This window comes from Trichosurus vulpecula, chromosome 3 (genome assembly GCF_011100635.1).
Source record: "Trichosurus vulpecula isolate mTriVul1 chromosome 3, mTriVul1.pri, whole genome shotgun sequence".
Taxonomy (NCBI): Eukaryota; Metazoa; Chordata; class Mammalia; order Diprotodontia; family Phalangeridae; genus Trichosurus; species Trichosurus vulpecula.
In genome coordinates, this window is record NC_050575.1 from 94,823,173 (window position 1) to 94,850,520 (window position 27,348).

At 40.5% G+C, this 27,348-nt stretch overlaps 2 protein-coding genes across 2 annotated transcripts in view; one reads left to right on the forward strand and one right to left on the reverse strand.

The window, feature by feature from the left end:
• The window catches only part of SIMC1 (SUMO interacting motifs containing 1), a 28,033-nt gene extending 6,131 nt beyond the window's left edge, over positions 1-21,902 (forward strand). Inside the window, exons 2-10 of the mRNA XM_036748439.1 lie at positions 1,063-1,875; positions 7,565-7,794; positions 8,082-8,151; positions 9,596-9,750; positions 12,717-12,866; positions 16,332-16,460; positions 17,730-17,886; positions 18,341-18,425; positions 21,579-21,902. Coding sequence (XP_036604334.1) covers positions 1,063-1,875; positions 7,565-7,794; positions 8,082-8,151; positions 9,596-9,750; positions 12,717-12,866; positions 16,332-16,460; positions 17,730-17,886; positions 18,341-18,425; positions 21,579-21,826 — 2,037 coding nt within the window. The 3' untranslated portion in view covers positions 21,827-21,902. The remainder of the gene's footprint in view (positions 1-1,062; positions 1,876-7,564; positions 7,795-8,081; positions 8,152-9,595; positions 9,751-12,716; positions 12,867-16,331; positions 16,461-17,729; positions 17,887-18,340; positions 18,426-21,578) is intronic.
• Positions 21,903-23,410: 1,508 nt separating this feature from the next.
• KIAA1191 (KIAA1191 ortholog) overlaps positions 23,411-27,348 on the reverse strand; it is a 29,034-nt gene continuing 25,096 nt past the window's right edge. Inside the window, exons 8-9 of the mRNA XM_036748440.1 lie at positions 26,539-26,681; positions 23,411-24,658 (exon numbers count right to left, since the gene is read on the reverse strand). Coding sequence (XP_036604335.1) covers positions 24,453-24,658; positions 26,539-26,681 — 349 coding nt within the window. The 3' untranslated portion in view covers positions 23,411-24,452. The remainder of the gene's footprint in view (positions 24,659-26,538; positions 26,682-27,348) is intronic.

Below are 27,348 nucleotides of genomic sequence, written 5' to 3' on the forward strand. Positions count from 1 at the left end.
ACATCTTTACATCTGTCAAACACAAGGTTACTATATCCTTTACTACAATGTGTTGTGTGTCTTTTCTGTTCTACTGACCTACCTTTGTATCCAGGGGTGGGGAACCTGAGGCCTTGAGGCCACATATGACCCTCTAGGTCCTCAGGTGTGGCCCTTTGACTGAATCCAAACTTCACAGAACAAATCTCCTTAATAAAAGGATTTGTTCTGTAACAGTTTGACTCAGTCAAAAGGCTAAACCCAAGGACCTAGAAGGCTACATGCGGCCTCAAGGCCCAAGATTCCCCACCCCTGCCTTAAGATAGTTTCCAGATAGTTTTGATATTTATTGCCTTCTGATATAATTTAAGGTTTGGTACTGCTGAATCTCCTTCCTTTACATTTTTTTTCATTAGTTTCTTCAAAGTTCTTGACCTTTTGTTCCTCCAGGTGAATTTTGTTAATATTTTTTGACTTTATAATTTCTGAAGGACAACCTGTCCTGTTCTCATTATGTTTAATTCTAGGCACGAGTTGCCCATTCATTCTTTTTAATTAACCTGGGCAATTGATAGTCTTCATCTACTTGGTTATTCTGGGGTGTGGTTCATTGGGTCAGACTCTTGAGTCTGTGTCTTTCTTCTTAGAGTTCTGCAGTGTTTAACATTTCACACAAATGACAGAATAACATCCACGAACGGATCATCTCTCTACTGGGGGAGAAAGGAAAGTTCAGTTCAACAAACATTTTTAAAAAACCTGCTGCTGTTGTTGTTTGTCCTTCATTCTCTAAAAGGGTCATGACGTTAGGAGGAAGTGGCCGTGACTTGCAAGTGAATTGGATTTAAGTGAGGGAAGGCTGTGCAAAGTCACCAGCCTCACTTTCTCCTCCAGAGCCACCTAGGCCCAGCGGCCGGATAGTCATCAGATTGACTGGAGATGGCCTTACAGTTCTGTAAAAGGTTCTGTTGTGGAAGGAAGTTACCACAGCAACCAAGAACATGTTTTCTAGTGTTCTTCACTAAGAAAGTTTAGAATCATTAGTTTAACTAATATTTCATTTTCCTCACCTTCCCCCAACAGGATTTTATCGACTTAACCAAAGACGCTGACCCAGTAGTGAAGACCCCCGATGGACTCAGCTTCATCGATCTGACAGAGGTGGAGGAGGAGGAGGAGAGTCTCTTTAACTCTGTTTATGCGTGTGAGAACAGTATGAACCTAGATCTGGACCCCATCTCTTGTTCCCCAAAGAAGAATTCCCGTTCTGTGGCAGGAGCCAGCTGCCTCGTCAAATGTGAGGTAGCGCAGCAGACTGACAAAGACTCTCAGTTCCTGGAGAAGGAAGTATGTGACAGTCTAAGTTCTGCTCAGGAACTAATTCAGGACGCTGAATTTAAAGATTGCCTCTCTCCAGTATCCAGTGGTGAGGATTCTGTGTGTAGCTCAGAGCAGAACTGTAGTACAACTACCTTCAATAGTGATCTGGGCTCTTTGGCAAGTTTACAGATCTCTTCAGATGTTTTCTCACTCTCTCCAGATAGCAGCAGCAGTGACAGTAATACCCAAAATGCATCAGTGCCCTGTTTCCTGGAAGGCTTTCCTGACTCGTGCCCTAGTGACTGGCAGAATAAGAATAACTCTCCTGATAGCGCTAGTCTGTGCCAGAAAGACTTCTCTCACCTTCCACAGTGTTTCTCCACAGAGCAGGTTCCCTGGGTTTCTGCCCTGGAGACCCAAGACAAGGCAGAGAAGCCCATGCCAGTGGCTGCTACCCCAGAGCCTGTGGTAGATTTACCCAGGAAACCCTGTCTGCACAGATTAAGATATTTCTTTAGACCTCCAGTGCATCACCTCTTCTTCCAAGCACTAATACAAGACAAAGACGTCACAGAGGTAATGGTGCAGATTTACCTTCCAACCGACATAACCACTGTGTGAGCCCACTAATACCAAGAAAGGAGGAATTGGGTGTGGTAGGCTATGGCCTAAGTTATGGGCAGCATAACTGAAGTATGAGTTTGGGGGTGGGAATAACAGTATTGACCATTATAGATGAGCCTCCTCTCCTTTGATGTATCTGCTTCCACCCAGACCTTGGTTCCACCTTTTGTTCGTAACAAACCTCACTGTTGTTGTTTTAGCCTCTCCTAAAGCAGGATCTGAGTTTTCAGGAGAAAATTTCAGTGTCTGAAGGCAAGTCACCCAACAATAAGTTACCACCTCTGTAAAATGGAGATAATACTATATTTACCTCAAGAGGTTACTATAAGTAAAGCACTTGATAAACTTTAAAAAGGTAAGTAGCCTCTTATAGGCAGACCACCTGCCTGGACCTTCATAGCTAGTTAGTTCCACCCTGCTGGTAAAGGCAGACCAACTGGTAACAACATTTTCCCTCTTGTCACTTTGGTGCCAAATATTTGGTACTTGGTCTGCACCTCTCTGATGTACTTGTCAAGTATTATTATGTATGATAGTTGCATGTATGTGTTCTGCCTTCTTTTAGACTGTACATTGCATGAAGGCTGGGCCCTATAATAATCTTTTCTCACCCTGCACCAAGTGTGGTGCTCTTCACAGAATAGGTGCTTAATAATTGTTGAGTTTGTTAACTAGAAACTTGTGGTGCATTGATGTGAAGTTGTTTCCATTCACTTTACCAGCTGATGCTAGCATTTAGAAAAATGATAGAAAGTACCTTAATCAAATGGCCTGAAGATTCAACTCAACAAATGTTTATTTACTTTTATGTGCAAACCATGGTCAATGCTGGGGGAGAGGAGCGATACAGGGTTTAAGTAACTTGGTTTCTACCTCTTCATTAGTTAAAATGGCTAGGCCAGTGCAACCGAGCAACGTTAAGGAATTCATAATGATTCTGTCCTAGGTATCTTTTTTATCTTTCCTGTTATCCTGGCCAACCTTCTCAAATTCCATACCGTCATTTGTCTTTACCTTTTATTTTACTTTATTTCGTCTTTACCTTGGCTCACTCTTGCTTCAGTTGTCCCTAGTTCTCTATCTGGTATTGGGGGTTGAGAGAATCCTTGAATCCTCAGAGACCAGAGTTATGTGTGCATTGTAGATTGTCCGTGGGGAAAAAGAAAGCTATCTAGGAAAATGGGGGGAGGAAAGTAATCCATTTACAGGGTTTTTGATGTGGATACTACTTGGGTTGTATTTTTTTTTTTGGTAATCTTTAAAAAATTGATACTTTGCATTGTTATATAATCTTTCTTTCCTAACATAGATCCCTCTCCCCTCTTCCACTCAGTGAGCCACCATTTCTTATAACAAAGTGTTTATTAAAAAAGAAACCAGTCAACAATATTTATAGCAGCTCTTTTTGTGGTAGCTAAGAATTGGAAATCAGAGGGATGCCCATCAATTGGGAAATGGCTGAACAAGCTGTGGTATATGAAGGTAATGGAATACTATTGTGCCATAAGAAATGGGGATGATACGGACTTCATAACAACCTGGAAAAACCTACATGATATAATGCTGAGTGAGTGGGGCAGAGCCAGGAGAACATTATACACAACCACAGATATATGGATTCTGTGAGGACCAACCCTGACAGACTTCGTTCTTCTCAGCAACACAAGGTACAAAGACAACTCCAAAGGACTCACGATGGAGAATGCTATCTACATCCAGTGAAAGAACTGTGAAGTATGAATGCAGATTGAGGCACACTTCATGCTAGCCTTTTTTTCCCCCTTTTTTTTTTCTTTTTCTCTCTTTTGTTTTTGTTTTTGGGTGGGCTTTTTTTTTTTTTTGGTCCTGTTCCTTCTTTCTCATGATTCATTTCACTGATCACAATTCTTCTCCATAACTTGACTAGTGTGTAAATTAATTCAATGCGAAGTTATACGTGAAAGTTACATGGGATTCCATGCCATCTTGGGGAGGGAGAGGGGAGGGAGGGAAGAAAATCTGGAACTCAAAATTATGTAGAACCAAGTGTTGTAAACTAAAAATTAAAAAAAAAATTAAAAAAAAAGAAAGAAACCAGTTCAGCAAAACCAGGTCTGACAGTAGTATATAGATTATTCCACACCTATAGACCTCTTTCTCTGCAAATGGGATGTAATGGGAAAGCATTTTATTAAACCCTTGCTAACCATGGAATAAGAGAAAAGCAAGTCTGTCCCTGCTCTTAAGGAGCTCATACTGTAACGTGGATTAGCAATGCAAAAAGTAGGATTTGTAAAGGGCAAATAGAAAAGTCAGGTGATACTTGGCCTTTTACAGGGAAAGTAGCAGGAGAAATGGCAAGGCCCCAAGGACCTTGGGAAACAGTGTCAAGCCAGATGATCCCTGCTGAAGAGGCTACGGGTCTAAAAATCAAAGTGGAGAAGAATTCTGGGATCACCAGCAGAAGTTGGGGATAGAACAGTCAGCATCTAGCCAGATAGGCATCCAGCTCCTGCTGGGAATTGGGCAATGGGACGATGGAGGTTAGAATGGGGAAGCAGAAGGTAATATGAAAAGAAGGGACAGAGGTAAAGTGCCTTAAGAGCCTTACTTTGATTTACTCTTAAATTACTTTGAAGTTTCTAGCAATTTAGGCCTGATAGCACCGAGAAACAAAAATATGGCTACCACAGGGTGGCTTCCAAAAAAAATCTTCAAGGTCTTCCAGTCTTGCAAGCATTTGTTAAGCACTTATGTGCCAGGCACTATTCTAGGCAATAGAGGTACAAAGCCAAAATGAAAAGTAGTCCTTGCCCTCACAGAGCCTACATTCTACGTTTTTAAAGGCTCATAGCTTTGTGGGAGGAGGACTCACAGCTTCTCTGATGATACTTCTCACCCCAGCTCTTTTTTAACCTTGGGTCCTATTGCTTCAATCCATCATAGGAGGATAATGAATGGACTTTGCCAGGATTTTGTATTTTAATAAGTCTAAGATGTTTCCTTCCTTTGACTCTTGTCTCTTCTCCATAGAAGAGTTCTGTTCAGTCAGTGAATATGACCATAAGAAAATCACCCCAGTATGGGGGAAATAATATTGGCTGGAACATTAGAATTCTTGAATTTGGGGCATGGCCTTATGATTCAGTAGCTGTATTACCTAGGGCCAGTACCTGTGGTATTTTTATGAGCCCGTTCTCTATTCTGTAAAATGGGGATAGTAATTTATACTGTTTATATGGTACATTGGGAACAGCATTGGCTCTGAAGTCAAAAGACCTGGGTTCAAATCCGAACTTTGGTGCTTACTAACTGGGTGGCTTTTGGCAGGTCACTTCCCTTTCTCTGGGCCCCAGTTTCCTCATTTATAAAATGGAAGGGCTTTACTAGATGACCTCTGAAGTCCTCGCTCTAAATCTCAGTGTTGTGTGTATCATTTCCCTTAGAAAGTTACTATGAAAAGAGTCTTCCTAAATTGTAAATATTTGTGTTATATAAACATTTGCTATTAATCTTTTCTGGCCCTCTTTTAATTTTTCCCTTAAGCTTTGAATAATTTCTAGTTGACTTTTTTCCTTAATCACCTTTAGCTTTAGTATAGGAATATCACAGCATGTTGTAAACAATTGCTTCCATTTATGGATGGGAAATGAGTGCAGAGAAAAGACTTAGTGACTTGTCCAGCTATACCAGAAATGAGAAGCAGAGCAAGACTTCCAACTTCGTCTCTTGTTTGACAATGTAATCAATAATCTGTACCCATGAAATGGAACTCTTTGACAGCAGGTACTATTTCGTTTTTTTTTTTTGTTCACAGTGCCTTGGACCTGGGTGCTTAATAGATGCTTGGTGACTGATCTCTGCTTAATATATTGAAAAGAATACTAAACTTGGGGACAGAGACCCGGCTTTGATTTCTAGCTCAGCCACTAGTAGTGTGTGACTAGGCTAGGTACTTCTCTAAGTTTTCTCTTATTTTGTTTTTTAATTGTTTTATTATGAACTTAACAAGAATCAAACATGAACATTTTAATCAAAACATTTTTTTATCAAAGAACAGAAATAGGATTATATGTGAAACTTTGAACTCCTGTTGTGCAGTTTTTTAGTGTATACTGAGTTTAACCCAACAGTAACAAAACTGCTTTATCTCCGCCCCTTTCTGAACTTCTGCTCTCCTGTGCATTTTTAACATTAGTATTCATTGATGTCATTTTTTTACATTACTATAATTTCCCCTAGTATCTCTTCCATACCCTTCTCAGAGAGCCATTCCGTATAACAATATTTTTAGAGCCAAAGGAAAGAGGGAAAAATCAGTCTAACTGATCAATACACCAAAAAAGTCTGAAAATATGTGCATTGTCCCTAAACTTATAGACCGACCTCTCACTTCTGCCAAAGGGTAGGTTGGGGTTATCTTCTCATATTTCTTCTTTTGAACCATCCTTGTTCTGCAACATTCAGTTGTGATTTTGGGTGGGGGCGGGGGGGGGGGGGATCCTATCCATTTACATTGTTGTCATTGTTATGTCTTCTTGTCTCTGTTTGCTTTACCATGTATCCATGTGGATCTTTCCCTCCTTTTCTTTATGTTATATTTGTCATTTCTTATAACAAGCAGTATTCCATTACATTCATGTGCCATAATTATTTATTCATTCCCCAATTGATGATCACATCACTTTGTTTTTAATTCTTTAGTACCACAAAAAGTGCTGCTGTGAATATTTTGGTATATCAGGAAACTCTCTTCTTATCACTGGCATCCTTGGGGTATAAGCTGGCAATGAAATCTCTGGTTCTTGGATATGGATTTCCCCCTTTACTTGCATGATTCCAAATTGCTTTCCAAAACAACAGTGTACTAGTGTGCCTATCTTCCCACATCCCCTCCAACATTTACTATTTCTATCTTTCATCATCTTTGCCATGTTTTTGGAGGTATTGGATGAAACCTTAGTGGTGTTTTTATTTGCATTTCTCTTATTAATGATTGGGAGTATTCTTTCATATGGTTCCTAATAGTTTGGCAAATTTTTTAAAAACTTGTTTCTTTATATCCTTTGATAATCTGTTGGTTGCTTATATAACTTACCAGACCTTATCAGGGAAAGTTGATAGATTTTTCCCATTTATTTTGTTTTTGATATTTCAGCAATGCTTTTTAATTTTCATCACTCAACACCCATCAACTCTCCCCCTACCACCAGTTCCCCCCAGTTTAAGTTTCTTCTTCTGCAGAATGGGGATAAAGATGCTTATACAACCTAATTTCCAGGGTATTGTTTCAGAAATTCCTATAGAAATGTAAATTTTAAAAAACTTCCTAGCACCATTCCTCAAACATAGTAGACACTTAATAAATGCTTATTTCCTTCCCTCCTTAGATGGACGTCTTAGCTGGCTAGAAACATAGAACCTGCTAAACATTCATCAAACCTTAATCACTCCTCTATTGTTGACTTCCTTAACAGGGATATTGAAGTTACAGTTTTCTCGTGGATTGTACAAACTATATGGTTTTAACAGTTTAGGATTGTAAGCCTATTGGAAGATAACTCTTCTAAATAGGCCTTTACTTTCTTCAGAATGTCCTGACTCTATTGTTTTTGGCTGCCCTGGAAAGCACCCACTCTGGTTTTTTCTGTTATCTCTACAGAACAAGGAACAAAAGAGAGAACCCATTCCCCAGCGAAGACTGCGAATGGTGTTCAGCACCATTGAAGAAAACGTCCCACAAGAGACTTTGCAATTCCTCATGGATTTTGTGTCCCCCCAACATTACCCACCAAAGGAGATTGTGTCCCATGTCATCAAGGATATCCTACTAGGGTCTGGAAGTATGGCTGTCATGAAAGAGGCCTACATGCTTCTAATGAAAATTCAACAGTAGGAACTTTTGCAGATTATTTTAGCATATTTTCCAGGGGCCCAAAATTTGGTGCTTGCCTTTGCATAGAATTTGTTGATACAACCATCCTATTTGGATAGGGATGTACTTTTAGATTCAGGGAGGGTAAAAGTTGGGGAAACAAGATGGAAAATATTTATTGGAGGTTAATGGGAGAGCCCTGAGAATAAGTAGAGAAGCTGATCCTTTCCTCACATTATCTTCTAGGCCTCTTCTGTCAAGGAAGTTCTCCAGAACTCTAACGAACATAACTTATGATTTTTAGGCTACATCCAGCCAGTGTTACCTCTGTGGAGTGGGACTGGAAGCTGCTCACTTATGTGATGGAAAAACAGGTATATGATAACTTGTGTGGAAGTAGCTTAGTACAAAGAGTATGTGACTTACAGGACCTGGGTTCAAGTGTTACTTCTGCCACTTATTAGCTATGTGTCCTTAGGTCATTTAATCTCACTAGACCTTAGTTTCCTTTTCTGCAAAATGAGGGTATGGGACTAATGTGACATCTATGCTTCCTTTTCATTTTAGCCTGGTTAGACAATTCCCTGGCCCCTAAATTTAATCGTTATTAGGTTTCTACAGAGCTATAAAATGAATCACAGAATCTCAAAGCTGGAAGAAAACTTAGAAGGTACTTCTTGTGACCCATGGGCTCTGGTCCATGTTGTCCTTTATTGGGGCTGAGGACTTGACTCCCAGTCAAGAAGCCACTAAATTCAAAGTCCTTGAATAAGGAGGATAGTATCCTCCAGGTTTGAAAACAAGGTGGCCTACTAGAACAGCCTTGCCATTTACAAGGGGGCACAGTCACACCCTGGTGAATCTGCCCAAGTTCAACACCATTGTTTACCTTCCCCATAGATATACCCTGATAAGAGAGCCCAAAACTTAGTAATAGCACTAGAGAGAGTTTAGTTATCAACAGCTGTAATAAAAGGTCTGTCCCTGAGTGGTAGGAAGAAAGATGAAAGGAAGTTGAGCTGAAGGAAGCTGGAATCAAGAAGGTGGTTTCTGAGGCTTTAAAGGATAGGAGGCCATTAACAATAGCTTCCCTGGTTTCTTTAATAAAGCTCTTCTCTGGTGCCATCTCATGATATAACCTTAACCCCAGCCTCTCCAAAACTGTCAGTAGCAAAGTTCTGGCCCTTCTGTCAAGGCAGGAAGGCTTCAAATATAAGCACAGAGAGAGACTTGATTTGAGAAAAGACCACCCTAGCTAAGTAAAAAAAGATACATTGCTTAGTGATGGATTTTTTTTATAACAGCAACTCAAGAAACTCTACAATGTTAGGTGCTCTGATCTATAGTGGTGGAGGGAGTAGTTAACACTAATTAAAATTAGAGACTTTTTTTTAGTAAACAAGAAAATAAGGAGCTTTTTGACTTTTCCTTCCTTTTTTAAAATAAGGCCCTAGCTGGTAATTGTCCTCAGTTGGGAAGAATTGGGTTCAGATACTACTTTTGCCACATAGTAGCTCTGTGAGCCTGGCCAAATTACTTCTCAGTGCTCCCAGTCTGTAAGCTGTCAGTCTTCATTGGTGGATGAAGCCCCTCACTGGAAATTCCCTATACCAATGAAATCACAGAGTTCACAGACTGCTCAACTAAGGGCAAAGCTCTGCCACGTGTGTGGTTTAGCTGATGTCCTCTTTGGTCTACTTATCTGACCCCAGACAACGTGGAGGCCAGTGAGGAGCCCTGGTTCATGATTCATTCTTTTTATCTGATAAGCAAGGAACAGCTCTCTTCCCACAAGGTCACCACATGCTTTCCCCACAGGAGGAAGAGCTGCCTGGCCGAATGCTCTTTCTGCGCTATGCAGTGCAGACCCTGGAGGATGATTTTCAGCAGGTCCTGAGGCGGCAACAGCATCACCTGCAACAATCCATTGCAAGTACTATGCTTTCCTGTGATAAGCAGCCCCATCATATCAGGTAATTAGCCCCACTGTGGTTGAGAAGCAGCCATTAGGATAGGAGATAGGCTAGAGGAGAGCAGCCACTGAGAGGAAACTTAATTTGTGTAGGCCTCTGAATTCATGGAACCAATTTTGCACATAGGGAATTACTTCATTCTAGAGAATACATCTATAGTTGCTGAATCGCAGTCAGATCTGCTTCTGTCCCCTTTGCATATGTGAATAACCTAAAAAAAAAAACTAGTTCTTTTCCATGATGTGGTCTCATTCATCAGTACAAAAAAGTAGTGTTAAGATGACAGGATCCCACACAGCAGATCCCACATAGCTTACTGGATGAACCAGAATAAAAGTATAGGGCAGTGTTTCTATAGAACTGGATCCTAGAGCTTCTAGGACCTTCACGTAAGGGATCCTATCAACAATTTCACTTAACTTCATCAACAAGTGTTTAGTAGCAACAAGTCCAATTTGAGTCTTTTTAAGTTCATTCTTTGGGTGTTGTAGATGGAAATGTAATCTCAGGAACATATCAGATACCATTCTGTGTTCTTTTGTTTACATCTGCTCCATGCTAGATAAACATACATAATCATGTTGTATTTCCTTTGTATCTTACCCTGTAGCACAGTTCTCAGCTTTGAAGACGTAAAATTTTATTTGCTAAGTCCTGTCATTTCCAACTGTAGGGTCGTTAGGGGTTGGAGAGTAGTCCATTTGACAGTAGAACTTGATTACATAACTTAATTTGTGTAGGGCAATGTAAGGTAACAAAGTATGAAATTGTGAAGGACTTTGAATGCTAGGATTAAAAGTAGCAGTCTGGACTAAGGAGAAGTCATTTTCTTATAGTCAGGACTATGCCAGTGGTTTGTGACATCCATGGCATTAATAGTAATTTATAATAATAATTATTAATAATAATGCATCACGTGCATTTCTTCTGTTTATTAACACTCCAGCAAGTGTTCCAGCAAGACTGAAGAGAGATTAGGGCCTGGAAGTTAGCACATTTCAGAACATAATTATACTAGCAGCTGATAGCATACTTTAAAACATAATCTTGCACCATACATCCAAACTTCTTTTGGTAATCAGTACTAATAGGGTAAAAGTAATTTGGGAATCTCAGAGTTGAAAAGGCCTCAGAAGCTATGTGGTCCAAACTGATACTATATTCCCTCTAAATATCCTAATAGGTGATAACACTTTAGGGATGGGGAACTCACTGGTTCATAAGGCCCCTCATTCCATTCTTTAGCAGCTGTTTAACTGTGTTTAGCTGAAAGTCCATCCTTATATTTTAAAATACCCAGCATGAAGTTTCAGAGTTGGAAGGGCACTTTGAGGTCTTCTGGTCCAACTGCAAGTTGAACTCTAACATAATGGAGAGTTCTTGGAATGGAATGGGCATGTGGTTATGAATCTTGGCTTTATCACCTACTAAGTTGTGTGACCATGAACAATTCACTCTCTGAGCTTTAGATTCCTTAGTTTTTACCATTTCACTATCATCCCACATCTGTCTTAACTGTCACTCACACTAGTGACTAATTTTACAAAATAGCTGACATTTATATACTTTAAGGTTTGTAAGACACTTTGTATACATTATCTTAGTTAACTCTCACAAGTGTAGGAAGTACGTTAGTACAGAGAGGTGGTATTATCCCCCTTTTATAGATGAGGAAACTGAGGCTCACGATCTCTATGACTTGCAAGCACCAGCTTGAACTGTTTTCTCCTGACTCCAAGGCTAGCAATCTTTTCTATCATACAGTGTTTCTCATGTTCTTGCAATAATATTAGTTCCTATTTATGTTGTACTCCTTACTTCAACAACCCTGTGACATGAGGTAGGTCACTTTTAGATGAATAGGCTTAGGAAATTGAATTACCCAGAGCTGGATGACAGAGCTGATTCCAACTCAATTCTCCTGATTCTTGAGCCCAGTGATCTTTCTCTATTTCACATATAATTTTCTTACTCGTATACAAAGTTGTGATCTATATCTACGCAAAATCATATTTTTATATTCAGCCTTCTTTCTTGCCCTCTCCCCCTTCAGTATTTCTAACTTGAGAGCTTTCCAAAAGTAGAATGAGTTGTCTCTAGACTACTCAGGTACCTCCCCATGTAGAGATCTTCAGGTACCTGATAATAAATATATTCATTTATTGATGTATAAGGTCTTTGAGGACAAGGAAAAACATGCCTTTGAGTCTCCACAAGCACAGAGCTAGCAGCTGCTTTTCTGGTTTTGTTTTAACCTGCACTTTCACTACCCTAGGGAATACTAGGCGAGGAAACCCCGCCAGCAGTGCAGATTAGCAACCATTCTCCAATTTACAACCTTAGAGAGCTGCCTTTGAACTGAGACATTAAATGATTTGCCAGCTAGTATGTATCAGAAGCAGGTCTAGAACCTAGGTTTTCCTGACTGTGATGCCTTTAAACCAGAAGTGTTAAAACTCCCCAGCCTGCTGCAAAACTCCAGGTTGTGACCAAACCAGATTTAACAAAATAGATAAAAACAATTTTAATTTATGGTTTTCTAAGTCAATATGTGGTTCATGGGCCTGTTTCTATTTGAGTTTGACACCACTGTCATCTCTCCAGAAGCTTAATAATATTAGCTTTATTGAATCATATCTGAAGTGGTCCTAGGAAAAATTGTATAGCAAAACTAAACTGGTCATGTCCCCTTTCTCTAAGAATGAGGCAAAAGATAGATGACTACTTACTGGGAATGTTATAGAAGGGATCTTTGGTCAACAACTAGTCAACTGGTCTTTGCCAATTCAGGAATTCTGTGATTCCTATTTCCTCCTCTAGGGAGGAACTTAGCTACTAAGTGACAGAGGGAGAATTCAAACTCAGATCTTCTGGCTCTTAAGTCCAGTGTCATCACAAGAAGTTCTTTTAATGTGTTTGTTTTGAGACTCCTCCAGAGAGATTATCAGCTTTCCTTTCCATTTCAGGGATATCATCCACTGGCTGGTTGGAGCTGTGACTGGGGATGGGTTTGATAAGAAGGAAGGCCATCAACAATCCTTTTTGGGAATCCCCCAGGACAAGAGCAGCAACCACCTCCACCCACCTGAAAACCCTGGAAGGAGCAAAAGTCAATTGTAAGGGAAAGAAAGGCACCACCTTTCCTGGGGCAGCGGGGAGGTATTGCTGAAAGCATCTGCTTTCTCTCACAGGAGACTGATGATTTTTTTAAAAATTACCCGAAATCATCCCAGTGACAATCTTTGAGTGTCTTAGAGTGTGTCTCCATTCTGCATGCAGGAAGCACACCTCCAAAAGAATGACATACATATACACACATCTCATTCTTCCCTGAGTCTTTTACCTCTCAGGAGATAGGTTGCATGTTTCGTCCTTTAGAATCATTGGTCCTCAAAATGATCAGAGTTACTCTCAAAGTTGTTTGTACCACACTGTTACAATTGTATAAATGGATCTGCAACTGGTTCTGGAACTCTACCTCAGTTCATCAGGTGATGGGCATTCCCTCAGATTCTCATTCTTTATAGTTTGTTTTGCCTAATCTTAATCTACCCTATCCCTCCCATTTCCCTACTGAGTCAAATGTATTTCTGTACCCAACTCTGTCTTTTCACTGGTGCAGAGTTTGAATATCAGCTTCTACCTTCACCCCCTTCTCCTTGCATCCTGATTAGGATCCCTAACTTTGCTTTCCTCTCCTCCTCTCTCCATTCCTTTCTTACAGTCATCAGGACATAACAGAACCAAGTCTTGTCTAATTAAACTCTGACCCCTGACCCCTGCTGATAGAGTTCAGAGGTGATATCTCCCTATATCTGACTGCAGTTTGTCCTTGTTTAGTCCCTTATGATTGCTCACTTGTTTGCCTTTTTGTTTCTTTTTACTCTTGTGCTTGAACTTCAGTCTCTCCACAGCTGTGCTCTTTAAATCAGGTATATTTGGAACTCCTCTATTTCCTTAAAAATCCTTTTTTTTTTCCACTGTAATTAATTTTCTGGATAGGTTAGTTCTTGGCTGTAAGCCTATATCCTTTGGAATAGGATATTCCAAGCTGTGTCCCCAATTGATAAATCATGTGCGAGTCTGTTTTTTTCTGCCCCCTTGTTCTAAAAAGTCTGGGCAGATTTCTTGAAATTGGATGTATTTTTTTCCCCCGGGGAGGGGGGGCAGGGCGCCTCTAGGTAGTTTTTCTCCATCTGCAGGTCAGTTGTTTTGGCTGTGAGAAATTTTAGATTTTTGTCGTTATTTTTTCAGTCAGACTTTGTTTTAATGTTTCTTCTTGTCTCATGGAATCTACTCATGGCTTCTACTTGGTCCATTCTAATTCTCAGGGAGTTTATTGCTTGGACAAGGTTTTGTGCCTCATGTGCCAATCTTTTAATTCCCTTTCCAATTCTTTGTTCCATAGCTCTCCTTTCTTTTTCGAGATATTGCCTCTAGCTCACTCATTTCATTTATAAAAATTTTTTAACTCTTGATTGTTTCTAGGAATTCTAGTGAAATCTTGCAGATGTTTTAGAGTCATCTTTTTCATCTCAGTTTGTGTTTATAAAAATTTTTTAACTCTTGATTCATTGTTTCTAGGAATTCTAGTGAAATCTTGTAAGAGTCTTGCAGATGTTTTAGAGTCATCTTTTTCATCTCAGTTTGTGTCTTAAGTGTTCCTGTCACCATAATAGCGTTTTCCTTTTGTTTGCTCATTCTTCCACACTACTTCCTCACTTCAGCCTTGATGTGAGAACATTTCTGGAGAAAAGGGCTAAACTGGTCCTGAAGCTAAATCTTGGGATATTGAGTGTTATCTCGGGGTCAGCACAAACTATGTGCTTTCAGTGGTCTGAGCTTTCCAAGTTTCTGACTTGGGCTTGCATGTGAGCAATCTGGACCCTGTTCCTATCAGCTAGCTGTGAAGCTTGCTGTAATGGAACTGCAGTCTGCCTCCCCCCAGCCATGCATAGTGTTCTAGAACTTCCAGCACACCTTGCCTTGAGATTGACATACTTAAGCATGGGTCTCTTGCCCTGTTCACAGCCCTATTCTCAATACCACTGTGTCTCCCCATGCCAACCTGAGCTGGACAAATGACTCACTGTTATTTTTTCCCTAGACTTCCCCATCAGGCTTCAGTCTAGAAAATACCGGTCTAAAAGTACTTTTGGAAAGGAGCCCCTGCTACTCTTGGCTCTATTCCACTTTCTGATAAATTTTCAATCATTCTTAACATAAACTTCACATAAACTTTTAATCCTTTATACTGCCTGTAAAGACTTCACTTATTCATCCCACCCCCATTCCTCTCCATGTCATACATATTAACTGAGCAGAGAACCTCAAATCCTGACACTTAAAAATCTACCAGCAGGTTATATATATATAGTGATTGCTGGATTTGGAATAGGAAGACCTGAGTTTGAGTTTAGGGAAAGGACATGCTAAGAATAGGGGACTGGGGGCAGCTAGGTGGCAGTGAGTAGAGCACCAGCCCTGGAGTCAGGGTGACCTGAGTTCAAATTCTGCCTCAGACACTTGACACATTTACTAGCTGTGTGACCTTGGGCAAGTCACTTAACCCCAATTGCCTTGCCTTCCCCCCTCCCAAAAAAAGAATAGGGGACTGTATGAGCAAAGATGTAGATACAGGGTTGGTTTTTTAAGGTTTTTGTATTTTAGGGGACAGAATAAACCTAGAACTTTGACTAGAATGCTGACTTCATAGAATTTAGAGCTGGAAAGGATTATATGGAGGGCCTTGAATAAAAATGATTGCTGTCTCACTTATGGGTATACAAACTGTCTACTCAAAACAACCCACTGAAATAGTGGCTTCTTGTTCTGAAACAGGCTTCTTGTTTACAATCAAAGAGCCAGTAAGTGTTGGAACCAGGATTTTAACCTATGTTTATTAACATGCTACCTTTCCCTGTGAAGGAAGAAGGAGGTGGAACTTTTCTTAGGTAGAAATGGGAAGCCCATCGATGTTTTTTGAGCCGACATGAAGATAATGAAGGAATTGGTTTGCAGTATATAAAAAGGGTGGATAGGCAGGAGTAGGGGAGAATGTTAGGGACAAAGTAGTGGTGGGAAGACCAGTTAGGAAGTTAGTTGAGGTAACTAAGGTGGCAGTGGAAGGGACAAATACGGAAGATGCATAATTAAAAGGACTTAGTAACTAACTGGGGAGTGAGAAAGAAGGAAGAGTCATTATGGCATAATAGGAAGAAGAAAATCTTGGTTCAACTACTGGCTCCGACACTTACTAGCTATGTGACTCTCGTGAGGCTGTTGCCTTGAGTCACTGTTGCCCTACCTTTTCACTACCTGTATCACATCCCAGGGTTGCTGTGAGTAAAACGTTTTGTAAACCTTGAAGTGAATGTGAATTTTTATTATCTTGAGCTTTTGAACATGGGAGGTTAAGTGAACAGTGATGCCACAGACAGGAATAGTGAAATCTAGAAGAGCAGATTAGGAACAAAGATGGCTAAGTTGGATAAGTTGAATTTAAGACTCCATTACTAAAGCCTCAAACTGTGTCCTTACACTCCTCCACATCTCCTTATTGCCCTGTACTTTGAACCCAGGGTAATTTTACATCTCCAGAGGATGCTGTCTCTAGCTGTTGAAGTGGACAGGACCCCAACCTGCACCTCAAATAAAATTGCAGAGATGATGTTTGGATTTGTGCTGACCATTCCTGAAAGGAGCCAAAGGTGAGAACTAGAACTTCACTTTTCTCAGCTTGATTTCCTTTACCCATTCTAGAAAGGAAAATTCCTATTAAAAATGAATATTTCTCTAGTCTTGAAGTTGATAACACAAGTTGTCTCATTTTACAGATGTCCAGAAAGGGGAAGTCTATGGTCATATAAGTCTAAGGTCATTTCCACTCCGACATGCCACTTCTCAACCATTCCACCAACAGAGTTGGGAGGCAACTAGTACCTTCCACTGTACCCTCAAGGAGCTCACATTTTAATGGAGCAAACACAAATGTAAACAGGATCAATTGGAAAGAGTCAACAGAAGGAAGGCACTAGAATCAGGAACGGCTTCCTGTAGAGTTCAGGCTTGAAGGAAATCAAGGGGCAGAGATGGGGTGGGAGAATATTCCAGGCATGGGGGACAGTCAGGAGTTGGAATGTCTTGTTTGAAAAACAGCAAGGAAGCCGGTATCACTGGATCACAGAGTTTATACATGGTGGGGTAAGGTGTAAGAAGACTAAAAATAGGGGAAAGGGAGAATGTGAAGGGCATTGAATGCCAAATAAGAGTTTATATTTGATCCTGGAAGTGAAAGGGAGCCACTGAAATTCACTGAGAGGAGGGAAAGGGAGTGAGGAGTTGAGGATGTCACCCGGAGAATGACCGTGGAAATTTGAGTTCCTTTGACAATTTTCACAAGAATTACCTAATACTTTTACCACTTGTTCTAGACACTGAACCTTGTATATTTCCTGACTCTCAGAACTAAATACAGTGAGTGCTTCAGATGCAGAATAACCAGGGACATGGCGTATCACTTCTCTCATGCCCATGGTCAGCCATTTCCTGACAGAGGTTTCACTTAAGTCTGTGTGGAGGACCCTATATTTTGGTGTTAGGCATACACAATTCCTGTACTCTCAGAGCTTCCAATCTAGTAGCTTCTGAGATCAAGGTGCCCCTGTGAACTAAGATGGCTGGTAGCTTAGGGGTAGAGAATAAAGCCTTTTCCATTACCATGCTTTCAGGACGTTGCTTTGTTTATTTTCTTTTTGTTTGGGCAGGGCAATTGGGGTTAAGTGACTTGCCCAAGGTCACACAGCTAGTACATGTGTCAAGTGTCTGAGGCTGGATTTGAACTCAGGTCCTCCTGACTCCAGGGCCAGTGCTGTACTCACTGCACCACCTAGCTGCCCCCATTGCGTTGATTTTTTATAATCTCTTTCTCTCATATACCCTCTCCTCCCTTTCCCTTTGTTCTCCATCCCCCTTTGCAGGGAAATCTTCTTTGCAACAATGGAGAGTCACCTCTTGCGCTGCAAAGTACTAGAGGTTTTATTCCTCCACAGCTGTGAAAAGCCTACTTCCCTACCACTCTCTCTTGCCCAGACCCTCTATTTCCTCAACCATTCAACATCACTGCTCAAGAATCAGGTACCTTGTGATCCCTCTTTTTCTAACACCATAATCCCAGTTATTGCCTAGACACTGGATACTAGCTTAAATATTGTCTAAGATAATGTGAAATAGCACTAAAACCAACCTCAGGTCATCAAATTTAACTCCTGCCTGAAGCAGGAATTCCCACTACCACATGGCCTGGTTGTTGTCTAGGGACGAGACTGAGCTTGTCTGAGCTTGTTGAACGGCTCTTGATTGTTCTCCCTCCTGTTGAGCCAAAAATCTGCATTGCTATAATTTTAGACCATTGGTTCTAGTTCTGGAGCCAATCAAGACAAGTCTAATTCATCTTCCATATGCCATATTCCCATTCACTCTCAATCCTGTCCCCCTTGTCCCCAAAAGCTTTGAGTACTTTGGAAAATATGTTCCAAAGAGGAAAATATGATCACAACAGATTGTAATTAATGGCTCTTATTTCCTTCAGTCTGATACAAGCCAGTGGCAGAGTTGGGATGAGCTGGTTGAACATCTGCAATTTCTCTTATCTAGTTATCAGCATGTGTTAACAGGTAAGCAGTCCATTTTGTACATATGGGTTGTGGGAGGTGCAGAGGTTTATAAGGGCAGCTAGGTGGGGAAGCAGACTCTGGGCAACTCAATTAACCTGTTTACCTCAGTTTCCTCATCTGTAAAATGGGGATAATAGTAGACCCTACCTCCTAGGGTGGTTGTGGTTGTGAGGATTAAATAAGAGGTCAATTAAAAAGCATTTAGCACAGTGCTGGGACATATTAAACATTATTTTGAAAGGCAGATATTCATTAGGTTACTATGTTCTTATCCCCTTGATACCAAATATTTCACTAAGTGATCTCTGAGGGCTTTTCTAGCTTTATTATGAACCAGGGGCATCAGAGAAGGGTTCCCTTTTTACAGGTGAGCAAACACAAGAAAGTTTGCCCAAGGTCACATATTTACTACCAGAGCTTTCTTTAAAATCAAGATTCCCTGATTACATTGCATATTAACAAAGAACCATGAAGATGTGATATAAAGGATATGGGCTTTAGTACTAAAAAGGATCTTAGAGATATCTAGTCTTTCTTCCCTCCTTCCTACTCCTATTTTACAGATAAAGAAACAAACTAAAAAAGAAAGTGACTTGGCCAAGGCCTGTCCTTCAAAACCTGCTTTTGTCCTCCCCCCAGACTCTGTGGCTTCCCCGAAGACCTACATATGTGCTTAAGAAAAATATTTGTTGAAACAATTATCTTTGCCCACCTTTTTCCAACCTGGAAATGTTTCCTCTTTGTCCATTCAGATCCCACCTCTTTCATGATTTTTCTAAGCACACTGAAACATCATGGGGTTTCCTTATGGGCTATAGGACAACTTATTATGTAATGAAAGGAAATGAGAGGTTCCGTAGTCTTTCAAGGACTTTTCCTCTTTCATTCTTGAATAGCTGTGGCTGCAGCACCTGAAAAGGCCAGGTCACATACCTGGTTGTGAGGACTAGGTGTGAAAAAGGCTTTTGGTCTAGGGGGTACTGCCCAATCCCAGGGTTACTGGGCTCAGGCTCCTAGGCTACCTCTGAATAGTCAGCATGAAGCAGAGAGAAAATATTTGCCATTCTCATGAAGGAAGAATTCCCAAATACTTCTGTCTACAGAAAGCATGGCCCTGATAGCAGCAAGCCCTGGAAAACTAGTCTCCTAAGTTAGGTCCATAAATACAAGTTTAGCATAAGTGGCCTCTTATTCTCAAAACCTTTTTTTCCTAGTATGTGACTCTTCTGCCCTGTGTCCACCCCTTTACACTGTCACTAAGTATTAAAAGCATATTGTTTTAATTTAGACTGTCTCGTAAACCCTCATGAGTCATAAACCCTCAATTCTCTAATTCAAGGTCCAAGGTCCAGTGTTCTTTATCTTTGACCATGCTTCTTCCAAGGTCTGCAGAGAGCAAAAATGGATCCGGGCCAAAATTTTGACCCAGAGTTTTTCCCAACTAGTTTGGCCGTTGTATTTTGTGGTATTCATCACCCTATTCTTGAACTGAACTTGAGGGAAATCAGCTTTGTGCCAGCCAGCTATTTCTGATGTCCCTTAAACTCCGAAAATTATTTTATCCGGTTATACATATACAAATACGTAAAATTTCTTCTTCCCTTGCTCATTTGAAGCTTAGAAAGGGAATAGAGAGAGGAGCTTCAAACTTGGGGCAAGGTCTTAAAAATATTCAGGTGATAGAGACCCCACAGAATTAGAAAGGAAAAGACAACCAGACTCTCTGCTGACCTCCAGTCTCTCATCTCCAACTGCCTTTCAGACGTATCTTGAACTGAATGTCCAAAAGAAGTCTTAAAACTAAACACATCCAAAATGGAACTCATTATTTCATCCTAAAACACTTCCTACTTGCCCCACCACCGCCCCCCTTCCCTATTACTGTAGAGGGCAATACCATATTCCCCGCCCCACAGGCTCACAAACTGTGTTGCCAAGGCCTTTGCAACATCTCTTGCATATGCCCCTTCTCTCCTTTGGCAATGCCACAGCAAATGTTGGCCCTCATCACTTCATGACTAGACTTGCAATAGCCTGCTGGTGAGTCAGCCGGCCTCAAGTCTACCCTCACTCCAGTCCATCCTCCATTCAGGCACTAAAATGATTTTCCTAAAGCATAAGTCCAATCATAGGACAGCCCACCTCCCCCCAATAAATTCCATTGATCAAATCGATAAATTCCCTTCAGTCAAATAGAAAATCCTGTGGCATTCAAAACCCTTCATAACTTACCTTTCCAATCTTCTTACACCTTACCAATATGTATTCTTCAATCCAGTGACACTGTCCACCCAGCTGTTCTGAGCAAGACACTCCATCTCCGGGCATTTTCTTTGGCTGTTTCCCATGCCTGGAATGTTCTCACTCAACTCTACCTCCTGATCTGATCTTTTGTGGGAGGCCTTTCCCAGCTTCTCTTAATTCTCATGCCTTCCCTCTGCTAATTATTGCCTGTTTATTCTGTATATTTTTTGTTTGCATGTTGTCTCCCCCATTAGGACTATGAGCTCTTTGAGGACAGGGACTGTCTTGCCTCTTTTTGTATCCCTAGCACATTTGACGTTCTTAATAAATGTTTGATTAAGGCAGACATACTAGTTTATCTGTTTGCTCTAGACTCCCTGAGAAAAGTTATACTTTACTGTATTGTTCATCTACACAGTGCTAGGCATACAGGTGTATGGGATGAAACAATCTTGCACCACACCCTTATGAAAGCCAAGTGATACAAATGCCATGCTTTGCCACCACAAGTGACTAGTTCAAGAGAAGGCAGATAAAAAACTTTGGTTAGAACCTCTCTCTTTGTGTACACTCCTCCTAACTTCTGGTGGTCTGAGGAACCAAACACAACTTGGGCCAGACCAGACCCTATAATCTAGTGGAAGGGTCTGGACCTTGGTTATTCTTGCAGAAAAAGGTGTTACCCAACATCTCTAATGCTATTTGCAGTTCTAAAGGAATTACACAGAATTTAGAGTTAGGTGGTACTTTAAAACTCCAATGATCCAGCCTCCTTTATTATGATCCCTTAAGATTAGGCCAAATTTTAGAAATTTGAAGGCCATCAGATAGTGTTTATGTATTAGACAGACATTCCACGTCTCTAATGTCCTGGATAGCTGACACACACTAAATTATTTCTCTTTCCAGAGCACTTGAGGACTTCAGTCATTGAAAGGAAGGATCTACTTATCAAGAAGATTATGCCCCATCTACAGGATGGTGATGATATCACTTCACTGGATGTGGAAGTGGAGTTCAAGGCTTTCCAAGTTCGACTAGCCCGAGAGCTTGGAGAACCCTTAGTGCCCCAGCTCCAGGAGAAGGTATTCATGCTCAAACTACTCCTCCTCTGTGCAACCAACAAGAGCTTCATGCCAGAAGACGGGTTCCAGTAGAACGATGGCTGAGAACAATCAACTTCCAAAGTCAACATAACTAATTACTGTAGTGGATTTTGCCCAAAAAAAAAAAGGAGAGTAGGTTACTGCAACCTATCCTATCCAGTTTTGTAACAACTATTTCATAACCCTTTATAGAAAAATCTCACCTTATAAGGAATTCATCATAGCCACTCTCCAAAATGTGATTTTGATACACAAATTATATCTATTTTATGACAAATTATTTCTCATGTGTGTAATTTTTTTTAAGGAACTTTCTATGCTAGAGCTTTCTTCCTGCTAGGTATGGTCTCGGGGAAAGGTGATAACATGAAAAGAACCCATCTTTCAAAATCAAAGGAACAGGACTTTAAAACCCTAGTTCTGCTGCTTGCTACTTTTGTGACTTCAACCCATTTCCCCTCTCTGGGCCTACTTCCTCCCATAAGATGAGTGGAATGGAGGAGGTGCCCTGAGGTTCTTTCTAGCTCTAAATCATACATTACCCTGAATAAACGTTCATCTTTACAACTCAAGACTTACTGCCCTAAGACTATAAGACTACAAGAAAGGAAAAGGGATAGATAGTTATGGTGAGCAGGGCTCTAAGTTGGAGTCAGAGCATCTGTGTTCAATCTCAGTGTAGCTCTCAAAGCCTACACAGAATACAAATGGCCAGGCCTTACCTAGGGTGAAAGGATTCAAGTTTAGAACTCATTATTGGACCTTGCCATCTGAAGACAAGCAGCTACGTAATCATGATGTCTGATCCATCTCATTAAGACCAGTCACTATAGGGGGGGCAGTAGAAAAAAATACACATATTAAATGATAAAGGTTTTTAGTACTGTATCAAAAATTAACTAGGACCCTCCCTGGCCACATAAATAGGTAAGAGCAAAGTGACCAAGTTCTAGGTTCCAGCCTCCTTTAATTCTGTGATCCATGACACTATTCTATCTGTATACTTTGCAAATCTTTCCATGCTTCACATGACCATATGAATTGATGAGCCCCTCTGTCCAAAAAAAGAAAAATTGTACCTTGTCCACATTTTAGTACTGGGCTTCTTCAGAATTAGCTAGGTCACTGATCAGTCCATCTCCAAGCCCTAACAGTGGCAGCTATAGGCCAAAGAACCATAGAAAATAATTCAATTCCCAGAACTATGGGCAAATTTCTTAAATGAGAGGGGGCAGGATCAAATTTAGGGTCCTCCAAATATAAATCCTGTGTTTCCCACTATTTAGCACAAGGAAATTATGAACTACAGATCACCATCTTCCCCTATTGCTTCTATTTTTCTCCCCTTTCCAAAACCTACAACCCAGAGAATTTTATTCTCAAATCCAGGTGAGCACATTAAAAAGGAATAGTACATACACATGAACTGAAAAGGGCCTACGCCTTCTTGGGTACTGTGTTTCTTCCTCAGAAACAGCATTTTAGAAAGCACTCCACAAAACAAAACCAGGAAGTAGGAGACAGTGATGAAACAGGATTCCAAGAATGAGAGTAGAGAGATGTAAAAGGGTAATAAAATTATTATTTCAATCATCTGTTGGGGGGGGGGGCAGGGAAGATAAGGGAATGGTTCAGTTTCGTGTTTAAAGTTCTCAAAGAGAAAAGCTTTTATTTCTCCCAGCAGTTCATCCTTTTCTAATAAGACAGAATTCAGGCCAATACTTGGGGAGGAAGTTAAAAGTCACAAAATGACTTACCTCAGATCACTCTAGACTATACTGAGCTTCCTTGAGTTTTTAAAAAATAAATTATTTCAGCTCTTCCTCTATAGCACAAAACACTGCACAAAATCTCCCTTAGGAATTTAACAGAATCAGTTGTTAGTCTCTGAGCTTAGTGTGGTACCTATTGCTAAAATGAACAAAGACCACTTATTCATCTATTGGAGGCGGCAATGATTTCATCATTCAGCAACAAACCACAATCCTTAGTGTTCGTTCAGTCTTCCCGAAAAGTCCACTGGTCGGGCAGAGCAGACCAAATCTTCTGCTTCAAGCCCTTAACTAAAGAACTAATACCTTTTAATTATCTTTTACATAAATGTCACAAGACAAGAGCAGTCTCCACTTCCAACAGACCTTTCCTGTTAGACTACTGCCTCTCTAATCTTGGCCAGGAAGGAACCAGGAAACAGGGTTCCTGAACCAGTGCCTTGATTCTAGAGTAGCAGCTTTCTCTAAGAAGCTGTTAGCTCCAGCAACTAAGATGGAAAATAGGAATGTTCTTTATCAAAGAAAAGAAGCACCAAACAAATATTTATCTTGGATAAAATATGCAGAACAAAGTCTACTAGATTTTAATTATTTCCCTTGCCCCCTGCAATCTAGTTCTATAGATCAGTAATTGGCCGTAGTCAGCTATACTTTGAGAAGTCATTCAGACCAGCTTTGGGACATTACAGAATAGGTCTTCCTGCATTAGAAAGAAGCAAGCTTTGCACAAATATTTAAAGAAACAATCACTACCTCCCCAGGAATACTGTCCTCAGCAGAATTGTAAATGGACATCTTTCCTATGTCAAGTGCAAGGTGGACAGGAAGAAAGAAAAGTCTAAGAACTCTCTACATAACAGTGGGTTTGCCAGGGAAAACAACTTTGCTCATAGGAAGCGGGAGCTTTAGAACCCTGTAGGAGTCAACACATTCATGTCTCTTGGTTTGATGTTATGGGTTCGTGGAGGTTGTTTCTTTCCTTCAATCACTGGAAGGTCCATCTTAGGTGGCTTGAAGGCTGCTGGGTCTTCTGCAATTCTAGTAGCCTGAACCCGAATGAGCTCCATTGGTGATGGCTTCTGAGTACCTCTGTAGGACTGGACACTGAAACCTGAGTAAAGCCACAGAAGATAGATTATTTCCATTTCTGACGCTGGAAACTTAAGACAAAAACAACTTGTGGTAGGTCGCAATTAAAGCTACATACACAGTCACAAGTTTGATTTAGAAACTAATTCAGAAACCATCTTGGAAAGTGTTACAGAAGCTTAGAGTTTAAAGGGTCCTTGGTGATCATTTTATACAGCTTGGTGATTCCCCATCACCTCAAAACTAAGTGCTTCTTGGGGGGAGATGGAGGTTAACGATACAACAGAATAAAGTGGTCTCTTTTTCTCAGACTATATTTAAATATTAAGTAACATACTAGGTAGGAGTTAAGATTACATTATCTCCTACCTACTCCCCATTCGTTAAAGGATATATATACCACCCCTTCCCCCACCAGTATTCAGGAAGTATTTTAACATTCCTATTACATTAACAACCCTGTAATGGGGGGGGAAGAAAACTCCCTATTTGACAGATGAACTATGGGCTCAGAGCAAGGAAAGATCTGCCCAAGGTAACAACTAAGTGGTATACATAAGTCAGATCACATCCCCAACTCAAAATCTATTATTCTTTCCTATGGCATGATACTGGTTAGTGGAAAGAGCATGGCCTTGGGAGTCAGGAGATCCAAGTTGAAGTCTTGACTAACACTTACTTTGTGACATTTTAACTTTGGGTCTCCAGTTTCCCAATTATAAAATGGGAACACTCTACTGATACATTATATAGCACTGAACATGCTGCAAAAACCTAAAACCTTGAAGAGAACGAAGTTATTTTATTTTTTACTTTATATCAAACTGCCTTCCATAAACAGTTAATGCCTATCTCTTTACAACCCTTGTCAATGTAAGCAATAACATAAGTATCCTAGGATTTCTAGATAGCTGGGTGACAGTTGAACCCTGGGCCCAGAATCAGAAAGATCTGAGTTCAAATATGACCTCAGATACTTACTAGCTGGATGACTCTGGGCAAGTCACTTAACCTCTGTTTGCCTCAGTTTTCTCAACTGTAAAATGGAGGTTATAATGGCACCCATCTCTTAGGGTTGTGAGGATCAAATGAGACCATATTTGTAAAGTGCCTGAAACAGCGACTGGCACAAAGTTAGCACTATGTAAATTCTGGTTCCCTTCCCTTTTCACAAAGGTAACTGCTTCAAAACAAAGTTTCACTTCGACCCCCTTCGCCCCACAGGCTGGACTTGTTTTAAACAATCCAAAGCCTTGGAACCTGAAATTCAAGTATATTTAGCTATATTGGTAAGCAAAAAGATCTGCTCTTAGACACTTTAGTGTTTGAGAAGCATTTTGTTGGGAGGCAGTTTGGTAGAGCAGAAAAGTCAACAGATGAGGAGACCTAGGTGTGCATCTCAACTCTGCTACTACTGACCTGCGCAATCTCGGTAAGTGACACTACCAACCTCAGTTTTTCGATACATAAAAGTGAGAGAGTTTAGAATCAGGCTGGAGAAACTGCAGGAACCTATCCTTTTATTAAGGGGATTTATTCTGTAAAGTTTGGATTCAGTTAAAAGTCCACACTTGAGGAGCTAGAGGGCCTCGTGTGGCCTCAAAGGCACAGGCTCCCCACCCCTGGTAAGATTATCTCTCAGGTTTCCTTCCAGTCCTTCATTCTAGGGCCCTTGGTATTAAGCAGTCACTTAAGATACTGTACCACAAAGTGCCTTGCAAACCTGAAGTGCTATATAAACAGCAGCTATTAAGTTAATTTTACTGCCAATGCTAATGAAGCACTTTGAGCAGCGTTGGAAAGGGAATCATCCAAACAGCCAACACAATTCCTCTTAGCTATGTAGGTTTCCTCTTTCTTATTCCAGAAAAGCTCTTAAAAGTGATCCCCTCAACACAATACCTGAGTCAGATTTCTGAAGGGCTCTTGGTCCAAAAAGGCTCCATTTTTCAGATGAGGGTTTGTCTCTATCTCCATTTCCAGAGTCCATGCTGCTGACATCTAGGCCAGGTAAGGAAGTAGAAGATCCATGAGTAAACCAGCCTCTGGAAGGAAAAGTCACAAGCAAAGTCCATAAGGCACATACATAAAAACTCCTAAAATCATACCTTAAGCATAGCATCTAATGATCAGAAACTTCCAAGTGAAGAACTGGAATATGGAAATCATGGCTCACTGCCACCTTTCCATCACAGGAGTACCCTTAATGTTTCCATAACTCTAAGGACATAACCATTCTTCAGGACCATTCTATTGCAAGAAATCATCAGGTAATAGGCCTACCCTGACATACCTAGAATACAATAGGCATTACAATCCATCAAAGTCTTCCCAGCTTGGTAAGACCTAACTAAAGCTTATGCATTTGTGTCATCTATCAACTCAGATAAAAATGAAGCATCAGAAGAAGAACCCCACCAGAAGCTAAGAAAGCATGATGTCATTTTGGTATTCCTATGGCACTAATTCCTTTCATAATAATCTATCTCACACTGGTTTTTCAAAAGATCTAATTAAAACCTTAGGCAGGGTATGCCTGTACACACATTCTTTATCATAATGCTATACATCTCCAGTTCCAAATGTTTTCTATTCATTTGGAAATTATCTAAGAGAATATGAGTAAGATGTAACACCAATGCTAAGGTCAGAAATCATCACCTACCATCAAATAAGGAAGATTTAGATATCAGTTAGACGGCATAATAGACA